Source organism: Tinamus guttatus, unplaced genomic scaffold, assembly GCF_059628265.1.
Source record: "Tinamus guttatus ecotype Peru unplaced genomic scaffold, ASM5962826v1 Tinamus_guttatus_pri_ptg000150l, whole genome shotgun sequence".
NCBI classification, from domain to species: domain Eukaryota; kingdom Metazoa; phylum Chordata; class Aves; order Tinamiformes; family Tinamidae; genus Tinamus; species Tinamus guttatus.
Window position 1 is genome coordinate 1,417,295 of NW_028288684.1, and position 17,803 is coordinate 1,435,097.

General features: G+C 45.1%; 1 protein-coding gene across 2 annotated transcripts; it reads left to right on the forward strand.

The window, feature by feature from the left end:
• The first annotated feature begins 890 nt into the window (after window positions 1-890).
• On the forward strand, window positions 891-17,283 carry LOC104572552 (phosphatidylinositol 3,4,5-trisphosphate 3-phosphatase TPTE2). 2 transcript variants are annotated; one of them, XM_088522181.1, is made up of 18 exons: window positions 891-978; window positions 3,446-3,517; window positions 4,543-4,590; window positions 5,301-5,462; window positions 5,818-5,937; window positions 7,848-7,947; window positions 8,504-8,567; window positions 9,017-9,081; window positions 9,628-9,688; window positions 10,577-10,658; window positions 10,747-10,835; window positions 11,908-11,969; window positions 12,988-13,068; window positions 13,924-14,029; window positions 14,669-14,766; window positions 15,146-15,238; window positions 15,717-15,787; window positions 17,034-17,283. In XM_088522181.1, the coding sequence occupies exons 1-18, from the start codon at window positions 908-910 to the stop codon at window positions 17,134-17,136; spliced, it is 1,548 nt and encodes a 515-aa protein (XP_088378307.1). In that variant the 5' UTR covers window positions 891-907; the 3' UTR covers window positions 17,137-17,283. The 2 variants fall into 2 exon arrangements, with proteins under 2 accessions (XP_088378307.1, XP_088378308.1); XM_088522182.1 differs by lacking the exon at window positions 5,301-5,462 and having other exon boundaries at window positions 892-978.
• Window positions 17,284-17,803: the final 520 nt, after the last annotated feature.

A 17,803-nucleotide genomic window follows, 5' to 3' on the forward strand; every position in this document is an offset into this window, starting at 1 on the left:
GGTTTTGGTGTTCATGGGTTCCTGGGTTTCTAGATTTTGGGGTGCTGGGATTTGTGGGTGCCTGGGTTTCTAGATTTCTGGGTGCTGGGGTTTCTGGGCACCAGGGTTTTAGCATTTTTGGATGCTATGGTTTCTGGAAACCTGGGTTTCAAGACTTCTGGACTCCTGGGTTACAGGATTTTTAGGTGCTGGGGTTTCTGGGTTCCAGGAGTTGGGGGTGCCGGGCTTGCAGAGCACTTGGGTTCCTGGATTTTTGGGTGCTATGGTTTCTGGGCACCTGGCTTTCTGCCCAGGAAGGCCGCTCAGTCTGTGCCCAGCACTCTTCCACACCAAGCTCCTCCTGAGCAGAGCCTGCCCTGGGGGAGGTAGCAAGGAAGAAAAACAGCCCCAACCACCCCGGGCCCTGACACAACTGTGCCAAGGGCAGCAGAGCAGGCCACACTGTCCCCAAGGCACCTGCCGGCTGCCCCACAGCTCAGCAGCAGGTCCCAAATCCCACAAGCCCTGAGCGAGGCCCCTTATTGCCCCCTAATTAGCAGCTAATTATGGCAAAACAAGTGGCAGCGGTGGCGGCGGGTGCATTTAGTCGCCACCGCCGTGGCTGGGGAGGGTTATAGTGTGCTCCAGTTCAGCGGCCTGATCTGGGCCTGCCTCGGTGGGTGAGCGGGGGGGACAGACAGCAGAGGCTGAGGAATTTTAGAGTAAAGAATAAATTAAAAAATAAGGAGGGGAAAAAAAATCACTGAGTGCGCGGGACTGGGGCCGGGGGCGGGTATGAGGCGGGCGGGGAGGAGCGACCCGGCCCGGCCCCCGCGGCTGCTCTGAGGAGAGCGGCGGGACGCGGGGCTCGGGGCGGGACGCGGGGCTCGGGGCGGCCCGCGCTCATCTCCTCTCCCTGCTCGTCCAGATGCACTTCGCCCCCGGCGACATGGCCACCGTGAGGTACGAGCAGGGCTCGGAGCCGGCGGCCGCCTCCAGGTGGGTGAGGACGCGGCCTGCGGCGTCGCGTGTGCCCCGAGGGAGGGGACCCTGCGGGCTCCGTTAGCTCCGCGCAGCGCCCGGCGCCGCGTCCCCTCCGCCGGCGACATCCTGTCCTTGGGGAGCGCTGGCCCTGAGGAAGGAAGCCATCACTGACCCGGGTTCCCTCCCTTAGTCGCTCCCGGGGACTGCAGAGGGCTTAGCCACATGGGGCAGCTCATGGCAGCTAGTCTTGCTCCTGTCTAGCCTCTGGAAATGCCACCAGGTCCCCTCGTGGTAGCGCCTTGCTCTGCTCTCCTCAGGTCTTAAATTCCCTGGCCCCTCATGGAGCAGCACCTTGTGCTGTGTGCGTGGAGTCTGGATGGAAAACGGGCCCTTCTAGGGCATCCTCCTGCACTTCCCTTGCACCCCAGTGGTGAAAGAGCAGGGGCAGTAGCTCGTGGCAGAGCTTATTTCAGCCAAGGTGATAGGCAAGAGGAAGGTGAGCAAAACAAACTCCCTCTGGAGAAAGCGTTATCCAGAACTTTCCTTGTGTGAGAGCACGGTGGAAACCACGTGCTTGGGCTTGTGGCCTGGTTTCTTCCTGTGTAGAAGACTGAACTTCCAGGTACTGTTGGTACAACTGTTGCTCTCCATTATATGTAAAAGTGGCCAGCATCACCCCTTAGTGGTGCCAAGCAAGTGTCTTGGGTTGTGCTTAATCTTCTGTGGCAGCCCTCTTGTGAGTCCATGTACAAGGCTTAGCTCTTACTGAGTTTTAAATATCCCAAATGGCCAATTCTCCTTCTCACAAGCCTTCAAGTGACCTGAGCTGTGCCCCTCTGCATGTCTGAAGCTGTGTCTGCTTGCCCCACTGAGCCTTGGGAAGTCCATGTTCTTGGGTGTTAAAAGGCACATGGGTGTTGTAACTCCTGAGCACGTGGCAGAGCTGAGGGACAGCATCTGGTGCTCAGTGTATGGGCAATCCTGGCTCCTTCAGAGGGAAGAGTAAGGCAGAACTTGCTGCCTGCCATGTGTGCACAAGCATGTGACCTGCAGCAAAAATCCTGTGCTAGCAGAAACAAGCAGTTAAGCATGCTTTCCAGCTGTGTGTTAAGTGGAAATTTCAAGGTGAATATTCCTTTAAAAACATTCAGAAGCAGCTGAAGGCCACACATCTCTTAGCAGGAAAAAAGAGAGGAAATGTGTGTGTAGATACTGGAGATAAGAGGGGAAAAAACAGCTTAAACATTGAAAATGCTTGGAAGAGGGGAGAACCCTTCATTCTTCTTTAGCCTCATCTGAATCTGGTGGTGCAATATTAGCATTGGTTGCTGGGCCTGTAGGATGTAACAAGTCATTAGACTTTAGCAAAAACAGGGATGTTTCACCTAGCAGGAACACTGCTAGTATGTGGGCCTGTTGGGAAGGATGAAGAATACTTGGATCTTCTGAGTTGCTACATTAATGCCTCCAAAACATTTTAATTTGCCTCAGAACAGCATGGGAGCATCAATATTGAATGTGTGTGTACACAGCTGCTCCTGCACAGATGGCAATGATGCCAGAGAGGCACAGCGTGACTTGCTGTGGCTGTGCTATTATGCAGCATAGTCTCCTTTCTGTAGGAAAGACTGAAATATAAGTTCCTGGCTTTACCTTTTCTGAAGTTCTCCTGGGGCCTGCAAGGCTTTGTTTGTTTGTTTGCTTGTTCTAATGACTGAATGAAAACTTGAACTAAGGAGACTTTTTTGAAGGCAGCTATGGCAAGCAGCCACAGAAAGAAGTGCTGTCCTAGCACTAGCTCGGCTGCTCTGGTCTTCCAGTTTCCGGTCTGATATTCTGCTCTGCACAAAAACACCTCTGTGCTGGGACTCCATTCCGATGCAAGTGTTCACTCTGTGAGCAAGTACTTCACTGAAATAGCATTTTTTTTTTTAACTTTCTGAAGTAATCTTGCATCTGCACACTTCCTACACTTCCAGAGTGTGGACTGGACACTGGAGGTATCAGCAGACTCTTTAATTAATTGTACTTCAGTGAATATTTTATTCCCTTCCCCTTCCCCCAAATTTAACATGGATTACTGAAGTGACGATGGAGTGGGAAAGAGGAGGCAGGTCATGGAGAACTGAAAGGAGTGAGAAGATCCAGCCAGCTGAGTGACCTTAAAACAGTTAAAAGGCAATCATGATCGGAGCTTGCCAGTTGTTGGATAGGTGCTCTACTTCACATCCTCTTATGCTATAGATAGATTTTTTTTTTTTCTCTCTCCATGTAAGTAGAATTATCTTGGTATAAGCCAAGGGCTCCTGTCATGCTGGCATAGAGGGAAGTTTTCCCCTCCCCAGATACTGTGGCTGTGCTGAGGCCCAGACAGCTGCTCACTACTTGTTTAGGAGTAAGGAACAGTCCCTGTTCCGAAACAGTGAGGGGGAGCAATGTATAAAGTTGATATCTGCATTAGCTTGTGCTCTTCCTTTGCCAGCCCTCCAGAAGAGCCCACTGTAAAGATTGATGATGGTCGTGCTGAGGATGATGAACGGGACAGCTGTTCCAAGTAAGCAAGTGCCTTGTTTACCCCCTTTCCCTCAATAAAAGTTTGAGTGTAAAGTCAAAATGAAAAAGCAGATAGCTTCCTGAATAGAGGAGTCCAGCAAGTCACTCTATAGAAATTTGCTCTAATGCATAATTAAAGCATGAATTTGGTGCTTGTGAATGAATCTCAAACACTTCAATACTTAAATGCTGTGCCATGTTCACTTTAACTGCCCTGGGATGTTGATAAAACTGGAGTACTGTATATGTAGTTTTTAGTGTACATACGCACATACATATGCATACACATACATGCGTATGTTTTTATAGTATACATATGCAAAGATACTTCTGTTTGTCTTGTTGACTAGACAGACTATCTTGTGCAGCCTAGTTCAATTAAGCCCAGTAAGATCCAGCTTCATAGCTTCTAACACCTATCCTGATCCTAAACTGCTGAGTTACTGATGTGCTAAGAATATGCATCAAATTAGTTTGATGTTGAAACTATTCTAGAGTAATGTCTGTCTTGAGATGCTTGTGAGCTTTCAATTTGAAAGCCAAATCATTCCCCTTTAAAGGTAGAAGAGGAACTTTTCCTCGTATTCCAACAGCATAGAGGTGGTAGTGGAGCTATTAGCAAGTACTTTTTCCTGATTCTGCAATGAAAAAAAGTATTGATTATGTCATGCCTTAAGAGTGGCATGCATGCTTGTCTTCCTCTTCACCAATAGTTACTACATAGGCTCCAAGTGTTTTATAGATTGTAACTGGTTGGTATATTGCAGACTTCAGTATCACAAATTCAGTGATAGGAGAATGGTGTTTGCAGGAATGTTGTACTTCTAGGGTCTGTGGCTGATAATGCTTCATCAATTTCCTAGAAGCTATATTTTTTTCAAAGACTGCCTTAACTTCATGAATGTGACTGAATGAATTAAATACTGTGATATGGAACTCAAAAATAGAAGTACTGCAGCAACACTGCTCTTCTAATATCAGCAGTAAAATGTAATCTGTTTTGACTCCTGTTCTCTTCTCTTACAGTACCATTAGGAGAAAAATATCTCCATTTGTGATGTCCTTTGGATTCAGGTAAAAATCATGCATGTAATGATATAGAGGCAGTTAGATGTAACTCTTACTTCTAGTGTAAGATCATCTTGGGGTTCCTTGAAAACAGTGATGCCACCCTACTGCTTCTGAAAGTTACTGAATCCCATGTCTCTCTCCTTAAAAAGTGACTTTAAAAAAAGAAACTTGATTGGGAAAGAAAGCTTAAACTTCAGGTATAACTACATTCTGTAGGGACAGCAGAAAATCAGTTGACTGATTTTAACCAGTAAATGCTACTGGTTAAACCCAGTGTAAGCCTTTTAAGATCTTTGTGGCAGGTCTTGAACAGCCAGTTGGTCTGCTGTATGCTGAAACAAAGTAAGCTTTAGACACGGTTCCTTCAAGGGAGTACCTGACCTTGTGAGTGGGAGAGGAGCAAGTTTCAAAAACACAGTCCTGATACTTGTGTGCTTTGGGTCTGCAGCACTGTTAAATATTTGTGGAATCCTTGATTAGTAACTCCAGCGGAGTCTGAGCAAAGAATAAGCAGCTGTGTGTGGACGATGCCATTCTTGCAGATCACTTCAAAAATGAAATTCTGAGTTCAGCTACTTACACAAGCAGACCTGAATCTTGTATGAGAAACGCCACACTTGTCCCAGCGTAAAACAAATCCAGACTTGTGCTCCTCAGCTGGGGATGTCAGTAACTGTGTTCTACTTATCAAGTTGATCCGTGTTTTCTTGCAGAGTTTTTGGAGTTGTGCTGATCATTGTGGACATCATAGTTGTGATTATGGATTTGGCTCTTGGTGCGAAGAGAAGGGATGTTAGAGAGATTCTTGAAGGTGTTTCCTTGGCAATAGCACTTTTCTTCCTCATTGATGTTCATCTGAGAGTGTTTGTTGAAGGGTAAGACCTGGTCAAAGACTTAAGTCAGTATGGCAAGACCTTAAACTAATCGCAGAACAATTATTTAAGCTTGGGAGTTGGGTTATTCTGTAGGCCAGCTGCCTGATCACAGTCAAGGGCCTCGTCCTCAGCTTTGTCTGTTACTCTCTTGTACCAAAAGCATATTACTGATTACTCTACAAATGACCACTGCAGAGCTGTATCAGCATTGATATCCCTTGAGCAGGGTTATCTTTAGTCTGAGTATAGGTTTTTAGTCTGAGTTTCTGGGTTATTTGCAAGTACTTCAACCTATGGTAGAATAGGCTCTTTTGACGGTTATGGGGACATCTGCTTAAAATTTGTCGTTTTTCAGCTTCAAGAACTACTTCCAATCCAAGCTGAATATATTGGATGCATTCATTGTGGTGGGCACTTTGTTAATCAACATGACATACTCCTTCTCTGACCTTGCAGAAGCAGAGCAGATACCAAGGTAAGAGCAGCATGACAGCTGCTAAATGTGCAGTCTCTTACTGGTGTCTTCCAGAAATCTCCTTGGGGCACCTTAAAGCTAGGAGTGTGCATACTGTATCACAGATGGGGGGCAGTACTATTTCACAGTACCGGCTCCTAAAGAATAGGGGCTCAGTTTTGGTCTTCTAGTTCTAGACTCAGTTTCAAAGACAGGGATTAACTTAAATATACTGCTTGGGGTGAAGTGAATAGTGGTGCCAGCAAATGTGCTAACATCTCAAGCTTTGAGGATCCACAGCCCCTTTGAAGAAAGCAGAGCCCGTAGTGTATCGATGGAGGGGAAGGGCTGGAAAGGGAACAAGGGAAGTAGCGAACCAAGGGAGGTTCTCCATCCAATGAATCTTGAAATAGAGTCACTGGATGATCCTGTTTCCCCTGCTGCGTTTTTCCCCAAAGCCCCACAGTTGTGTGCTGAAGCTTCAGTCCTCTCCTAGGAAAGGAGGCTATATGCTCTCTATGGAAATATGAATTGAATTGGCTCATCTGGTTTGTGTAGTTTGATCAGACATAGCACTCCTGTGGCAGGAGGCCGTTCCTGATGGAGGCAAGATTAGATTAGTCTTGGATTAGTTTGTGACTTGTGCTAGGTTTGAGGCAGCAGTAAGACTGTCTTGCAACAGCTTGTGAAATAACTTTGGCTCTTAAATGCTTATGACTACTGGATGCTTGGAGAAATGCTTATGACTACTGGATGTGTGGAGAAATGCTTTCCTTAAGTCACATGGCCTTTAAAGAGCATCACTTGAAAAATGAAAGCTGGGTGATTGTTTGGGACTAGTTAACTAATTAAGCACTAGCTCTTAAGAGACAGAAAACAAACTAGGTGAATCCCACAGATATACAGGGCTGCTTCTTGAAATTGCAGTTCAGCCTAGGGAGAAAGGCTCTGGAGTCTTTATTCCACCACTCCATCTCCTTGCCTGGCTGCCAGTTTCAAGGGAGCTCTCAAGATGATAGCAGGGAGATGCTGGGCTTGGAGGCAGATAGAAGAAATAAAGATTTGACCTTGGTGTCCAGGGCAACCTTATCCTCCTGATTTAGGCTGTATGTCAGCAGAAAACACACTATTCCCTTACTTTCAGGGGAAAGCAAAGTTTCAACAACTTCCCCTGTACTTAAGGTTCTGCTAGGTGAATACTTCAGTAGTAAGATTCTTACTAAAGTATATGACCTGAAATATGGATATAAGCTGCTTTTAAGTATCTGCTGACATACCTCCTCCTTAAGTAACTAATAAATGACTTGCCTAAGGATACCTAAGGATATGCAAAAGCAGCTTCCCCTGTGCAGTTTGCCTCTGTAGAACCACTCTCATAAGCACCTTGTCTGCTTCAAAGTTCAGCAGGAGTTCAAAGTTCCTCAAAGCTAAGTCATCTGATCAGATGGCTGAAAGATTAAACACAGGGTTTATACTGCTCTGGTCTCGGATTTCTTAGTTAAGGTGTGATGCACAGCCTGTCTAGCTTTATCACCTATTCTTCAAGTGGCTATTTATATTTAGATGTAGATTTGTGAATAAGCTTCAGGGAACAAAAATTCAGGCTTAATAACAGGTATTAAGTGCTGGGGGAACTTCTTGCATGCTGAACAGAGGCTCCAGTAAAAGCCTGTTCAGACAATGCTGCCTAGTTCTATTAGAGCTCTTCAGTACATGTTTCCCCAAAGCCTTTGACAATAAACCAGTGTGTTCTCCAAGCTTATATTATCTTTTCTCAAAGATCAGTGAACCATGAAAGATGTCTTAGTTTGGTATGTGAAATAAAGCTCTAAGCTGTCTCTGAAACAACTCTTAAATAGCTTTAAAATAACTCTGCACCTAGGCTTAATTTTTTTTCTCTCTCTCTCCGGCTGAACCTGGATCCCATGTAGAATGGTTACCATCTTCCGAGTTCTGCGAATTGTCATTCTCATAAGGATATTCCGCCTGGCTTCACAAAAGCAACAGCTTGAAGTGGTGACTAGGAGGATGGTAAGTAGGCTTGGTAACACAGCTGGGCTGCTCCTGCTATTTGCAACTCTTATTTTCTTCCCCAGATACTCATTAACAAAGAATGGGTGGCAAGACTGCCCCCAGGCCATTGGCTTGACACTGGTAATATTGCTTGAGCTGTGTCCCTGCCCTGTGTCATTGACAGGATGCTGGAGTTCTGTCTCCAGCTTCAGTGTAGCTCAAGTCCTTTTATGTACTTAGGAACAAGCAGTCTTGGTCCTGGTGCCAGTAACTCTCCTTGCTTCCCCCATAGTCTGTCCTCCCCATGACAGATTCATACTGCAGCTTCCAGAGCTGGCAATATTCCTTCCATTAGGATGAACTTTGCTTCAGAGCAAAATTTCTCAGTGGAGCTGCTATTAATTGTAGTAACAAAGGCTATTCTCAGTTAGTGTTAACTTTGCTGTAGCAAAATGAGGCTCTACTAGTCATGACTTAACTTCAAAGTCCAAATGAATGGTGTTTCCTAGTAATAGGCAACACTTGCTGATCTTTAGCATTCCTTAGGAAGACTAACTCTGCTCCTCTTCGGCAGGTCTCAGAAAACAAAAGGCGTTACATGAAAGATGGATTTGATCTGGATCTCACTTACATTACTGGTTTGTAATCTCCCCTTAACTGCAATAATTGGTGTTAACTGAACACTGATGAAGTAAAGGAAGCCTTTTTCAGTAGACTAATGAAATCTAACTGAATATTAAAACCTAGGACTTCAGAATATGGATTCTTGGTTCTGTCCTTTTTAAAGATTCTCAACCTCTTGAGAGGTTTTATATGCTATACATAATGATAAATTTCCCCTGAGGTCTAGGGAAGCTGAGTTAAGAAGCCGCTGACTGGCCTGTACTAGTTTTGCATCTGTGATCCTACAGAGACTGCTTAATAGTAGTTGTTCCTTCAGGAAGGCTCTGTTCCATATCAACAGCTGGTCCTGCTGTAGCTGTGCTAAACGCACAGCAAATATATCAGAAATGGACAGGCAGTTCTTATAGCTAGGGCAGAATTGGCAGCTTCGTAATGCTGTTTTCTGAGTTGTGTGTCTTCGCAGATCGTATTATTGCAATGTCATTTCCATCTTCGGGGAGGCAGTCTTTCTATAGGAACCCAATAAAGGTAAGCAGCTCCTCTGCTTTGGGAAGTTCAGCATTTCTGAATGCAGCTTTGCTTCTAGGTTTTCAGTAGTTTGTATGTGGATTAGATTGTCTAGTCCTGCTGGTTGGAGTGACTAAATGACAGTCTGTGACTTGGTGCACTGCTCGTGCATTATCATGTGTAGAATGTGGACATACTTTGTGCTCTGACCTTCTTTTTTGGGAGGTTGCAAGGGAAGGTAAAGACTTCAGAGCCAAATCTGTTCTCTCCCAGGCTGGTAGTAGTTCAGACTATTTACACTAGTCCTCTAAATGGCATGTGAGGCCAGCACTCACGGCTTTTGGGGGACAGTACTGCCTCATATTAATCATAAATGTGGAGGAAGAGAGTCTATTCTGAAAGCATTGCTGAGAGAAGCTGAACAGCTGGACTATAAAAGCCTGTTGCCTATGTGCTGTTTGTTTATGTGGTTGCTCATTACACTAGGAAGAAGTGAGGGGGCAGTAAAAATAAAGAATAGAGCACTAACTACTCTGGACTTGGAATTAGTATCTGTTAACTTTTCAGGAAGTTGCAAGATTTTTGGACACCAAACACAAAGACCACTATAAAGTCTACAACCTCTGCAGTGAGTATATTAGTTTTTCAATATAGCATATACAGTTAGCAGCTAAATGGAGAAGCCTCTCAAATGTGCAGGCAATGAGATCTGCAAGAATTTCACATTAAAAGTACGTAACTACCAGTGCCTTCTAGCTTCTAGGTGACTGTTGGTCTTAAGCATCTAGTGATTATACAAGGATGAAAACCTTGATGCTTTGCATTTCAGGCTTTCTTGCCCATGCTGAACAGTTGCTTCCATCTTCTGCAACACTAAGAACTAGAGCTAAAACTTGGGGTAATTTGGGGGAGTTTTAGGTGTCAACTCTTTTTACCTCATTCTAAGCCTTCACTATCTGTTTCCAGAGGTGGCTGAAATAATGAAAAAGGCTATAGGAACAGCTCTCTTGTAACCTATTCACAGCTAAATAGTAGAGCATTGGAGCTGGAAGCTAGCAAGTTATGACACTAAGAATTGACACTGAAGCCCTGAAGAGGCAAAACTGGCCTCTTTGCCAGCAGAGAAGATAGATGAAGGGTCATGGAGGAAGGTCACAGTAGCTCTCTCAGCCTGTTTGTAGGTGACTGCTGATGGGGTTTGCTCTGAGCGTGCTTCAGAGCCCCAAGTAGCCGCTATGGGGAGGAGTGGCTGTTTCTGAGCTCTGACTTCCTAATCAAAGGAGGGTGGTGGTGGGGAAATAGCCTGTATTCCAGCATAACTTGCCTTTTTTTTTTTTTTTTTTTCTTTTTTTTTCTCCCTCCCGCCTTGGATCTCAGTACTGTACTTGAACACTCAATTATATGTTCAGGCCAGCAGTTAGCAGTCTAAAGGCACTTCTGTTACAAACATATTCCTTTTCCTAGTATAACCCTGGATTTTTCTTTTCTTTTTTTTTTTTCTTTCTCCTCCCCCAAGGTGAAAAAGGCTATGACCCCAAGTACTTCCATTACAGGGTGGAGAGGATCTTTATTGATGACCACAATGTCCCAGCACTAGAGTGAGTATTGTCAAAAAGCAAAACCAAAAGAGCAGGGCAGTAAGTAGTTCTACATGGGATCTCAGTCACACTAATTTCTCGTGCTCAGGGAGATGCTGAAGTTCACTGCCAGTGTCCGTGAGTGGATGAGTCACGATGAAAAGAACATCGTAGCCATCCACTGCAAAGGAGGCAAAGGTAGGATGTGCATGTCACAAATTAATCAAACCAAAGCAGTCAGGATAAGAATGGTGTGCAAGTACAGCTGCAAACCAGAGTGGCCAGCACTTGTACAGCTGCACTAAACCCATCACTGTGGGTTGCTGCTCACACTGTGAGTAGCAGTACTATAATGCTGCCTGCTCAGTGTTGCACACCCCATTTCTAAGTGGTCTAAATTAATTCTTAAACTGGTCTCTAAAATGGTTTTCAGTCAGTTCCAGCCATTCTGTCCCAGCTGATAGAGGCTGGAGATAGAGAGACCCTGAAGCTGCTGCTTCCAGAAGTGCTGAGCTGCAGCTCCCTGGCAGCCTGTCACCTATACTGAGTATCCTGCGTGATGATGTAGCTGGAGCTGTTGAGTTTTCGGATGGGCAGTATCCTGTGTACTGATGAATCTCACATACGCAAGGCCTTGTGATAAGTGGAACAGAAGATACTCCTCAAGTCACAGATAGTGAAGGCTGCTGCCTGTGAGCTGACCTGCAGGTGCTGTCTGCAGTCTGGAGTGTTGAAGTGTGTACAGAGCTGGGCAAATAAACCAAACTCCTGCATGCATCTGACCCATCTTCAACTGCCTGTTGTTACTACTCCAAATACTTGGATTAAAGGTGCTTAGCACACAGAAGACATCAGCCCTGATGTAAAACATCTTTGCAGTAGCAGTCGGGAATCATTCCAGCCTTAGCAAGGTTGGAAAAGAAGTTGAGGCAGAAAAGTAACTCTTGACTTGTAAGAGACGGCAGTACCAGTCTACAGTTTATTTAATGTGGGATACTGCACTCTGTTTTCTGCACCTGATCTGGGTCAGTTTTTGAAATATCTAATAATTAGACAGAATTGTGGCTCCTGCTTTCAAGGAGCAACTGTTTCTTGCCACAGCCAACTGCTAGGTTTTGTCTTAAACTTATTCTTCTCAGAAATGGCTTTGTTTTTTTAGCCTGTGCCACTAATATCATTCTTTTCCATCTTGCTGTTTAACTTCATTTTTGTAAAACATTATAAATACATTTGAAAATTGCTGTAGTTTAATGTCTCACTCCTGTTCCAGGCAGGACTGGAACAATGGTCTGTACCTGGCTCATAGACAGTGACCAGTTTGAGAGTGCAAAGGTAAAAACTGATGTTTCCCTCCCAACTCTTTTGGTCTTTCAGGTGCTTCTTTGGTATTTAATTAGTGGATTGCACTAATCCACTAATATAAGCTTTACAGAAAGCTTATATTGAAAAAGGTGATATTGGAAATAGTCCCTGAAAAAAGCTTTCTGAGAACTTGGCTCCTATGTTGACTTCATTCCGGCAAAGGCTCTTTCTGGTCAGAGAGGTTTGGGAGAGTAGAACCTAATAAAATATGAACTTTCAAACCTTTCAAGGGGTGAGGCATAACAGGTTTAAAACACAAACTTGCTCTAAGTGGCTTTTGAGTAGGCTTTACTAAAGCTGGTATCTGTGTGTGTGTGGCTGTGTGTGTGTGTGGTTGTGTTTTTTTTTTTTTTTTTTTTTTTTTTTTTTTAGCAGCCTTGTACAGTTGTTGCTTCCCTTGCTGTCCCTGCCCACAAGGTAGTGTGAGGCATCAAGACTTGCTGGTGGCTCTGTTTTTACTGGCAGCATTATTACAGGAAGCCCTTCTGGGAAAAGGGAGAAGGATTGGGAAGCACTCGGCTGGGGCAGGTTCGTGCTGGTCTAGCAGACCAGGGATGCTGATCTGGAGCCCTGGGTTGCTGGAGGCCCTCAGCCCAGGCCCTCTGAGGGAGCATGTCTGTCAGGTTGGCTTCCTCCTTTCTGCTGGGGTTAGTCTGCATCTCTGCAGACTAATGTTTAACTCCTTCATGTCCTAGGCTAGAAGTACTGAGCAATTGGTGTAGAAGCATCTGTAAGCTCAGGCCCTTTGAAGGCAGAAAATTATTAGCTGTCTCCTAGGTGAAGGACTATTTAACCTGTCTGTCTTTAATTTGTGATTCTTGCTCTAATTAAACTCTCTTAAGATGTACTAGGACAAGTATTGTCTACCTCACTTTCATGCTTGGCTTAAACTGCTGCTAGATTTGAATTAAAAAGAACTATGCTGTTGTCTCCTGTATGGGAAGGGGAATGGTGGGAGAATCTTAACAGTTGCAGTCTTCCCATGTAGGAGAGTTTGGACTACTTTGGGGAAAGAAGAACTGACAGAAGTACAAGTACCAAATTTCAAGGAGTTGAAACTCCTTCCCAGGTAAGCCTGGCCAGGTCCAGTAGCAGTGGCCAAACCAATTCAGAGCTTTTAAGCCCTTCTCTTGCCAGCTTTTGAGTTGTAGCTTCCTACTGTATTCTGCCCCCCCCAAACTTACTGTACTCAGGGTTTCTATGCAGCAAATAGCCCATCAGCTGGCAGGGTTGTACTGTATCTCTTGCCTTTATTCACACACATGTGCTTTGCTTCACACTCAGTGCTGCCACTTCACTAGCCCTTCCTGATGGTATCCAGGCTGGCCCTGTAAGACAGCTGGGCTGTTCAGTGACTCGCTGCAGCCTCCAGCTGGCCTAGGAAGGGCTCTGGTACTGCTGTAGCTGGGTGGAGGAGTGCATCCTGCACAGGCAGTGCTCATATGAAGCAAGAAACGTGCCTGAGACTGCCTGAGACTTCAGTTTGAGTCCATGCTCCTCTTGACTTAACACATAACATGAGATATGTTGAGACAGAGCTGGTGGCTGAGGCATTCCAGTGCTGGTGTAAAACAGAATGGAGTGCAACCATCATCTTGCAGTATCTAATTGTTTAATTAGCTCTATAAGGGGTGAAATGCTTAAATATACAGGATTAACTTTCAACTTTCTGCTAGACACAATAATACAGATTTCCTCTGAAATTCCAGTTATACTGTTTAAAATTTAGTTCAGCCTCTCTAGATCCCTGATAAGGGGGTTCCTTGAACTGGGGAGGGGGAAGAGAATGACTAAATACTTTGTACTTGGTACTAGACTTAAATGAGCTACAAACTTGGAGATCTCTTTAATCCTACTTTTGACTGGCGTTAGTCTGTGAGGTGTACAAGCTGTACTTAATGTGTCTGGGTTTTTTGCATTACAGAGTAGGTATGTTGGGTATTATGAGATCCTGAAAAACAAGTATAACTTGAAACTCCCACCAGAGAGACAACTCAAAATAAAAAACATCAAAATCCACTCTATACATGGTAAGAACACTTGAATTTGGACATTCCTCTATCTGGTAATAGCTTCCTAGTACAGGCAACTGTACTCTGCACTGTCTCTCTTCCTAAGCCCAACATAAACATGTTAAGATTTGAGAGCTCAAATAGCACAGCTGAAATGCAATGAGAAGCACCCTGGAATGCAATTTCACTCCACCTTTTGAAATCTGTCTTTTTCTGGGTGTCTGGGTCAAATGGTGGCTCACATCAAACCTGCTCTGCTTTGGGAGGGGAATCATTATGATATGAGGCTGGCAGCATATGGAACTGGATACACTTATGTTCCCCAGCTTGATTATACTCATATAGTCCCTTTGTAGCTGTAATTGGCAAAAGGTTGAGTACAAACTCTGGCCCTACACACTCTTGGGGGGAGGTCTTAAACCACTGTCCTTGTCCACAGCAAGTGGAGCTAGAACCTGTAGGCCACTCCTAGCAGGATTTGCTGCTATTGCAATGTGGAGCTTTCCACCCTTGAAATTTGAGCTGCTTTCAGCATCCAAGTTCTCTAAAATCTGTTGCAAGGCCTTTTGAAAAAGGACATGTTCAAGTAGGGCTGCGCTTGGCTTTCATTGCCACTTAAGGTGCACTTTGGTAATAATGCAACTTTTTTTTCCCTAGGGGTTGGGAAAGGCAATGGAACTGATATGAAAGTGCAGATAATAGTGAGAAAGCAAGTTGTGCTGGAGTGTGTCTGTGCCACTCAGGCCAACTGCAAGGTAAGAAAGTCATGAATTCAGGTTATCCAAGTCAATGTACAAGTGAACTTTCAGCTTCTGTGGCATGTGGTCCTGTTAAATACTGCACGAGACCTAAATAGACACAGGAAATTCTCTTGAAGGTAAAATAGCCAAACTTTGCAAACTCATAGGAAAAACAGAGAAAATATGATGAAAGACTTCGAATTTTCACAGAAGTCAACACTTAAACACAAGTAACAGTTTCCTCGGACCTGAGTGACTTGAGTTGTTGGCTGCTGTTATAGCCCTGCAGTCTTATTCATTTGCAATGAATGAGTAGCTTGGTATTGTCATGAATTAATCTCTTGTCTCCTCGTGTTAGATTTTAATGAAGATATTGCTCTGTTTTCTTGCCCAGCTCTTCTTTGATTCTGAAGACAACTCTGTAGTCATTGGTGTGGAAGACAGCCCTGTTATAAGCAGTGATGTGAAAGTCAGATTTGAGTCACGAGTAAGTAGAAGAGCATGAAGAGAAGCCCGGGTGGGAGCAGCCTGGCAAGCTGTGGCTGCCTCTTGGCCAGCCCTGCTGCTGTGTGGAGCAGGGTCTGCCTCCTGCCCCAGAGAGCGCTGCTTTGTGGGGCAGCCCCACTGCAGCAGCTGTTCTCCCGTCCTGTGTGCAGGGAGTGGGGAAGTAGCAAGCGCTGCTGGCTCCCTCTGGGCAGGCAAGGAGGGAGCCTGGCTGTTCACCCGGGCACTGAGTTGGGGTGTCTTAGCTACCTGGCTGCTTTTAACCAGTCTCTAACCACCTCCCATGAAGTCTGGCTGGTCTAGTCTGAAAACTCCAGTGAGAGCAACTCTGGTGCTGTGCTGGGGGCTGCTAGAGTGGGCTGCCTCTGGCTGGAGCTTCTGAAAGCCAGCTGATGGGAGGAGGTGAGAATCTGTAAAAATGAGTCTAATGAAGTCCTTAAACAAGGTTTTTTTATATCTAGGCTCTCCCAAAAGGCTACGATGACTGCCCATTCTTTTTCTGGTTTAACACTTCCTTCATTGAGAATAACAGGTAAGTAATCAGTGACTCCTTTGAAATCCTTGCTCTTGGTGCTTGAACAAAACTGACTTGCTAAATGTAGTGCTCAGAGCTGAGATAAAACAGGCCCCAAGCTAGTTGTCTTGTGTGGTACTGGTTTCATTCTTCATTTTAACTTGTAAACAGGTACTTGGCACATACGTGCTGTACCAAATACTTTTGGAACATGTGAGATCTCTATCTTAATCAGGTTAATTTATTGGACTCTTCCCTCGCTCGCTCTTTTGACTTTTAAGATAATTAACAATACTTGGATACTGCTAACCCCTCAGACAATAGGTTTCTACTGTGTGGCTGCCTGAGCAGCTAGAACTCAAATTCAGCAGCTTAGCAGGAGGGGAAAAAGAGTTGTCAGATGCTGATACTTCATATCCCACAGAGTGGCTCTTTAGGCTGTTGCTTCTCAAGATCTTGGTAAGGTAAAACTACAGTCATTTCTTTCTTATTGAGACTAGAACTCCTGGTGGAACATCAGCCAGCAAAAGCTTGTCTTGTTGGCCTTGCCAGTAGGGTGATATAGAAATGCAGAGACAGAAGGTCAGTCCTTCTTTGTACTGAAATATGATAACTTAGATGAGGGAACAAGGAAGTGATCACTTCTATCTTGACTTAATTGGTCCCACGGGATTGTGAGAGGGGGTAGCAGTGAGTCTGTGTCCATAAATCTAGGCTTAGTGCTGAGCCAGTGAGGCACCCTGCAGTCTAGGTGTAGAGATCCAGGTGGATTAACGGAGTGAAGGGGGGTGAGCGGCTGACTGAGAGCGCAGCAGCACTGTCTGCTGCAAGGGCAGCCCCCTGTCCTCCAGTTCACTGCAACTGCCAGCCTGCTGCAGCCAAAGTCATCACTACAGACTTGTTTAGAGAGTGTAAGAAGTGGGAAACCTGGCTGAGCTTGAGTGCTGCATCAGATGCAAAGCAGCCTTCTACGTGTATATTTAGCTGAAAATAACTCTGTTCTGAACTCAGTAAGAGTCTTGCAGATATACTGGGGCTCTGGAAGAACAGAATGGGGCATGAGGGGCAAGGGGGGAGTCAGGTTAATGGTGTTTCTTGGAATAGTTAGGCAAGGAGTCCCCTGCAGTTAAGGCTAATGATTGTCTGAACTCAAACTAGGGCTATATTTGATGCTTTGTATCTGAACTTGAAGTTTCCCCTTGGCTTATGTAAAGGCCAAGACTATTTCCGACTGCAAAACACATTATTGAATCTTGTGTTTCAGACTCTACCTTCCCAGAAATGAGCTGGACAACCCTCACAAGTCTAAAACATGGAAAGTCTACAGCGAGAAGTTTGCTGTGGAGGTGAATTTCACTGAACCCTAAGGGAAGGCTCCAAAAAGGGAAGCACTTAAACTTATTTTCATTCCTGGAGAATATCTTGCTATTTTGGTATGAATTGAAGCAGTTGTATTCCAATGTACTTGATGTATTTCTATGTAGATACTATTTCACAAATAAACTGTGACACGAGGTTCTGCTGGGCAGAGCAGCAATATTCTGGACTAGTTTAGTGTCTGTTGCCATGTTAATGAGCAGTTGGGGCTTTTACATGCAGATAATAGACCCACTACACCATAACTGGATGCATTTGCAGAGTGCTGCTTGTTCCTCTATTCATCTGACTTGCCTACCTCTAAGCAAGAGCCCTGTCCTGACCATGGGTGGAGAATGGTCTGCAGGACATGCCAGGGAGAGTCTGAGACCACCTCCCTCAGCAGGAGGGTTTTTTCCAGGTCAGTAGAAGGAGGGGAAGGGGGGATAAGAAGAAACAGTATCTAGCACAGGCAGGCTTGCCCCTCCTGTCTGTCTTCTGCCAAAGAATAGTTCATGCCCCATGTATTATGCAGTAGCATAATATGAGTATTGAGTAGTATAATATGAACAGCAGGTGGCCTGGGAGCAGAGGGCAGCTGGCTGGGAGCTTGGAGAAGGTCCTGCAGTACAGGGTGGCTGTTCTCTCGCCCTCAGTCCCGGCTCTGCTGCTGTAGCC